The sequence below is a fragment of the Penicillium arizonense genome, assembly GCF_001773325.1.
Source record: "Penicillium arizonense strain CBS 141311 chromosome Unknown PENARI_contig014, whole genome shotgun sequence".
NCBI lineage: Eukaryota > Fungi > Ascomycota > Eurotiomycetes > Eurotiales > Aspergillaceae > Penicillium > Penicillium arizonense.
In genome coordinates this window covers 724,732-730,589 of record NW_019173291.1, presented here as the reverse complement: position 1 = coordinate 730,589, position 5,858 = coordinate 724,732, and the positions used below count along the sequence as shown (strand labels likewise).

General features: G+C 49.0%; 2 protein-coding genes across 2 annotated transcripts; both read left to right on the top strand.

The window, feature by feature from the left end:
* Window positions 1-1,171: 1,171 nt before the first annotated feature.
* Window positions 1,172-4,654, top strand: PENARI_c014G05257 (ankyrin repeat protein; the record flags this gene model as incomplete). The annotated part of the gene is made up of 2 exons (XM_022633500.1): window positions 1,172-1,614; window positions 1,669-4,654. 2 exons carry the CDS (start codon window positions 1,172-1,174, stop codon window positions 4,652-4,654), a joined length of 3,429 nt encoding a protein of 1,142 aa, XP_022486525.1.
* A 357-nt stretch (window positions 4,655-5,011) lies between these two features.
* On the top strand, window positions 5,012-5,398 carry PENARI_c014G09425 (putative C2H2 finger domain protein; the record flags this gene model as incomplete). The annotated part of the gene is made up of 1 exon (XM_022633593.1): window positions 5,012-5,398. One exon carries the CDS (start codon window positions 5,012-5,014, stop codon window positions 5,396-5,398), a length of 387 nt encoding a protein of 128 aa, XP_022486621.1.
* Between the last annotated feature and the right edge of the window lie 460 nt (window positions 5,399-5,858).

Genomic DNA, 5,858 nt, shown 5'->3' with positions numbered 1-5,858 from the left:
TGAATTCAGGGTGCTCAATAAGCCGAAATGGAAGACGTGTGACCGTGAGAATATTAGAAGCCTCGCTTCCCATATATCTTGGTTGAATTGTTCGATACTTGGAGTATTCTACAATTAATTAGCATTAAATCCTTAGAAGTATAGTAGATAAAAAACGTACCCCTTTCTGTAGAACTGAGTGATATCAGACCTTTGGCCTTGAGAAGACTTTATACAGCCCGTAGTTGTAAGGTGGTTTCTCATTGTCGGAGTTCCCCGGCGCTGTTTCTTTCCATCTTTCGTCTCGCGCACAAAGTTAGGGTGCTCGAGAATCTGCCCACAGCGCTTATATATAACCGTATCTGTACCATCAGCGCTATGTGCGATTTAATGAAATCCATTCCAAGTGCTAGACTGATGTTTCGCATCCCAAGGCATATGATCTTTCTTCCCAGACCTAGAGGGGTTTCTAGCCGCCAATTCACCTAATCGTTTATAAAGCATTTTGTCGTACCGAACATATACTTTATTCCGACTAGGACCAACACGCTCAAGGGAGGAAGGAATTGTGAGAGGTAGGGGCGGTCGGAGGAAATCCGGATCGAAGGATTGGGTCACACTTGGTACGTATCTTGCTCGTAATAAAGAGAGGCTTTAGAGATGAAAGCGGAGAAGAAAGGAACGTTAGTTATAGCTTTTTCGGTCAGAAGTGGGAAATGTACATTTTGCTATACCGGTTGGATATTCGGTTGAAGAATATTCAGGCTAGTGAATATCTGCCCTGAGTGCCCTGAATAGAGCAGCGAGCCGCCTAAGCCCGAACCGTGGGCGCTAGGTGACCACCACCTTAGACATGCTGTTGTATGTTTTTGTTTTCTTTTTTTGGTTGCTTGTTTCTGTATTCCGTATGAAACACTCTTTGACAGCATTGCCTCCACGGTAGCTCTATACTTGATATCAATAAACTCTAATGCTAATCCGAGGTGTATATCAAGAGGTATAAATAGATATAACGTTATACTGTACTGCGGTAGTTACCAAGGACAGTTGATAACCTTAATTCGACCATTTTGCTGCGACTTACCGTCTGCCTCCTCGATGCGGAGTTATTACCCCCCATGTGATCTGACGCTAATCATCTCAGCCACTCTCAGCCCCCCGCAATGTCTGTCCTTCATGTTTCAAGTCCGCCATGGACCCGGTATCTGCGGTCGGGTTTGCTTCGGCAATCGTTCAGATTCTAGGCGCACTTACTTCGACCATCCATGGCCTCTATGAACTGCACGGGAAGTTCAGTGATGCTGACTTTACAATACACTCGCTGATCCAGGAGCTGAGCTGTATCCGGACAGCGCTCACGAGTCTGAAGGAATGGCATCGACTCAATTCGTCCAATGTGATGATATCAGAGGAATTCAATGAACAGCTGGTCACAGCCATGGGTGGCTGTCGAATCATCATGGAGGTTTTGTCTGAAGAAGTGATGACTTTGCTTCATGCTAGTCGCAATGACGGTACGGTAGGATTCAGGCTGCGCATTAGAATCATTTGGAAAGAAGATATTATGAAAGGACACCAGGAAAAACTACATGCGCAGGTCATGGCGTTGCAGCTATTACTCCAGGTCTGCCAATGGTGAGAATGTTCCCATGTGTCTGAAAGCCACACAGAAGTTAATTACTTCGACAGTCATACATCACAAGAGCAGGTCCGTCTGTTGAGACAGGCAACGACTCGTCGCATTATGCGCAGGGTTCGCGACGATACCGAAACTCTACTGTCTGCACGGAGTCAGGCTACATCTAGCGCGGCAAGCATCTCGCAGAACAGCAGTTTCACAGTCAATGACCGAGCTTTTGATTTCAACGAGGCTCTCGCAGATTCGCCGGTATATCGCAGGTCTCCTCAGCAACTCTTACCCTCCATTGGGGACTTCGGTAGCCAGACCGACACCCATAGTGGCCGAAGTCCATTTAGTCCATTTACAGATGAGGGCTATGCCAGTACCCCTACGCGCAATAGCAGTTTTACAAGGCCGTCATTGGATGCTCCTCCATCCCAGCAAGATCATTTCGTCTTGCCGACTAGTCCATCGGCGCCGGTGCATCCGGCCCACAGGAGAGCAAGCTCTTACCAACCTACCCCGCGCCCAGGCTTGGAAAATATGCCTCGAAGCAAGTCGGATACTAAGACACCGAAGGCTCCTGAAAGATCTGGCTCTAAGCTTGAAAGGATCTCATCCTTGCTCCGCATAAATACCTCTAGTCGTCTGAATCTTGCCTCGACTTCTTCCAAAGGTTCACCGAAAGTAGCTAACGGCACACCTTTGACAAGAAGGAAACCCAAACGAGAAATTAATCCCCATGTCAGCATTGATGTGACCGGCGCGGATGCCTCTTCTATTCCACAGATTGTGAAGGCTGCCCAAGCTGGTTCTCTAGGCGAGGTAGAACGTCTCATCGAATATGGTATAAACATCGAGGAACGCCATAAAGCATCAGGCCGAAACGCCTTGCTGGTTGCTGCGCATTGCGGAAAAGATGATGTCATTGAGCTCCTGATACGGCATAATGCTCGACTAGACGTGACAGATGGGTCTGGCTGGACCGCACTTCATCTTGCAGCTTCACGTGGACATTGCGGTGTCATAAATTCACTCATGGTGGAGAGTGACATTGCCGAAGTTGCGAACTACCAAGGCCGTACAGCAGTGCGAGTTGCTGTTGACCGTGGCCAACATGAAGCTCTGCAGATGCTGCTTATGCATAAAGCAAAGGTCAACACGCGTGCTGAGAATCAAATGACTACTCTGCACGCTGCGGCAAAGCAGGGTGATGCTGAAATTGTGCACATACTTGTCTCAAACGGCGCTGATATCGAGGCCAAAGACGCTACCATGATGTCGGCATTGCACTACGCATGCGAAGCAGGTCACGTTGAAGCCATTGCGGTACTCCTGGCTCATAAAGCTAATATAGAGGCCGCGGGTCGGGATCGCAAGACCCCATTGATATGTGCTGCCGAGGCAGGCCGGGCCCAGGCTGTCGAATTTCTGTTGACATCTAAGCAAAGGGCTTCGTCCAGTGGTATGGACGACACCGGGATGACGGCCTTGCACTGGGCTGCCTACAATGGACATGAAGAGACGGTGAACATTCTCAGCCAGAAGAAAGGATCTTTGGCCAAGGTTAATGCCGTGGGACGAACGGCTTTGCACTTGGCCGTTATTCAAACCCAGTTTGCTGTCGTTGAGCCATTACTACGCAAGGGTGCAGACCTCAACAGCCAATGCAAAACAGGTCTTACTCCACTCCATTATGCTTGTATGGCGGACAGCATCGAAATAGCAAGACTGTTAATTTTAGAGGGTGCTGACATTGAAGCATCAGAATATCAGCACCAGCAGAGACCTTTGCATATCGCAGCAGCACGGAGCTCAATACACCTTTTGGATCTCCTTTGTGACAAAGGAGCCTCGTTGGATGCCCGAGACAGCGCTGGGGATCGGCCTTTAAGTGTAGCATGTCGCTGTGGACATGTGGCTGCGGTGCGAAAACTGTTAGATCGAGGATCTCCTCTCTATCAGAAGCACCAAGCTACGTCCCGCTCTGACTCGCCTCTATGTTTGGCTGCTATGACAGGCCATCTACCTGTGGTCTCGCTGTTGCTAGAGCGCGGTGCATCAGCATCAAAAAAGGACGAGGGTGGCTGGCAACCTTTCCGTTACGCGGCATACCATGGCCATTTGGATGTTCTTCAGATGCTCTTGGCTCGCACTAGTATACCCGACATGGATGTTCCAGATATCATTCGCATGCCAGAGACAATTGGGTTCTCGCTAGATACCGTTATCTCTGAAGACTGCAAAAACCGGGTGAGAGAACTTCTCAACCAGGCTTTGGTGGACTCTGGCCTCGTGCCTCCAAGTCATGTCCCAAGCATGCCCCAGACTGCGAGTCAGTGGAGTTCTTCTGCCCAGTATTCAAAGCCTAGTCATGTCCAAGCCTTTGGAAGCTTCTTGCCTCAAGAGCTCCGCTTCCTACCTCAAGAGCTCCCTGCAACTCTAGAGCAGGGGCTGCCTAGCAGTCGTTCAACAACCCCTGAACATGGCTATCGGACTGGTCCTCAACACCCCATCGACCCCTCGTGGCATATCCGAACGCGAACCAGTGAGCAAGTGCCACCTCTGATAGATGAGAGATCGGCTTCTGCCCGCAATGAGTCTCGTACGGTATCTCCTATACGTCAACCAGAACAAAATGCTGGTAGAAGGAGTCCGAGTCGACCTCCAGCTAGAGAAGACCCCACATTATCGGCCACCTTCATTCCTCGGCCAATTCCCGTTGGATTCTCCTCTCAAACTCCTCAGCGATCCTCTGGAACACCGTCTCGCCGTGCGAGAGCTGGGGGTTCTACCGCTGTGGATACGCCAGTGCAGTCTCGGAATCATAATGATGAAGACCGCGTTCCTAGAACAGTCCTCCCTCGGCGTGAAATTGAAGTTCCAATTTCAAGGTCTGAGGGACCATCTGAAAGTTCCATAGATACTGTTGATGATCACTCGGACTCGGATTCGGATTCGACATCCTCTGTATACACAGCACCTGAAGGGGATATTGACGCTAATGTTGTCCCGAGGATGGACTACCGAAGTGGGCCGTATGAGTTGGTATGAGTTGTCTGTTCAGAATATGGCATAAACCTCATCACAACGGCTCTAATCTTGATATTATTGCTCGACAGTATTGTAAATCTGAAGCACATGTGAGGGTTTACTGGGAGGGACGAGGTGGTCGTGCCTTTCTTCCGAACATCTCGTGGTTTCCAAATTCATCGACGATTGCTCGACTATTTATACCGTCACTCTGCGCTTCTTCCTCTTCCTCTTTTCTCTTCTTCACCTTCTACATCTTCTCAAGTTTCCAGTCTTTGAGAATTTGACTTTCAACAATTCACATCTCCAACTAATCTCCTTTCACATCACCCTTACCCACTCACAAACATCCACTCATCCTCACCCACACCAGCAATCATGGCTACAATGGTCCCTGGCCCAATGGGCAACAACCCTCACCTCCACAACTGGAAGTGCTGGTTTTGTGAGAACTGCTACCTCGGGTTCTCTGGAATACTTGAACACTGGGAAGAAGGCAGATGCGTGAAATACGGCCGCATCAAGGAGCTTGTTTTCGAAACCCCCGAGTACGCGTGGTGTGCGAACAAACTCATCGACCAATTCCCTTTCTTCTGCTATGAATGCCGCGCCCATTATCAGCAAATTTCCCAGGTCTACTACCATGTCGAACGGTCCGCTTCCTGCCAGCATCTGCTTCACGAGGATCATTGCCTTGGTGCATTGCAAAAGTTCATTCTCGATTATTACCACGCCTACGGTATGGATTCGGCCGACTTGATGTGATGGGGCTCCACTGGGCTATCTACAACTGGGAGGAGATGGTGCGGATCAGCACCTTGTTTTGCCTTTCCTTTCTCTTCGTCGGTTTATCTTTCGACGTATATTCGGATGAGCAAAACGCGGGTGTAGAATCTGTGAGCTTTTTGTGCTTGCGTTGGCGTGATGAGGAGGGCTGGACATGCAGTTCATTGGTTTGATGAAGCAGGATGGCTCATCGATCAACTGTGGAGGGAGGATCGTGTATCTTAGAACAGGCCTTAATATGATACCCACGAATTATGCCCTTTCATGATTGTTTCACTTCTTTCAAACATTTCCACGCCACAGTAATTTGTGCTCTCGTGCGAACATACAATCCTACCTATTTCGACTCTCACTAGAACGACTATTCATATGTTCAATGCTGTTGACCAACCTCTGTAGGTAGTCTCCTCTTATTAGTGGAAAATATTCCAAATTACCA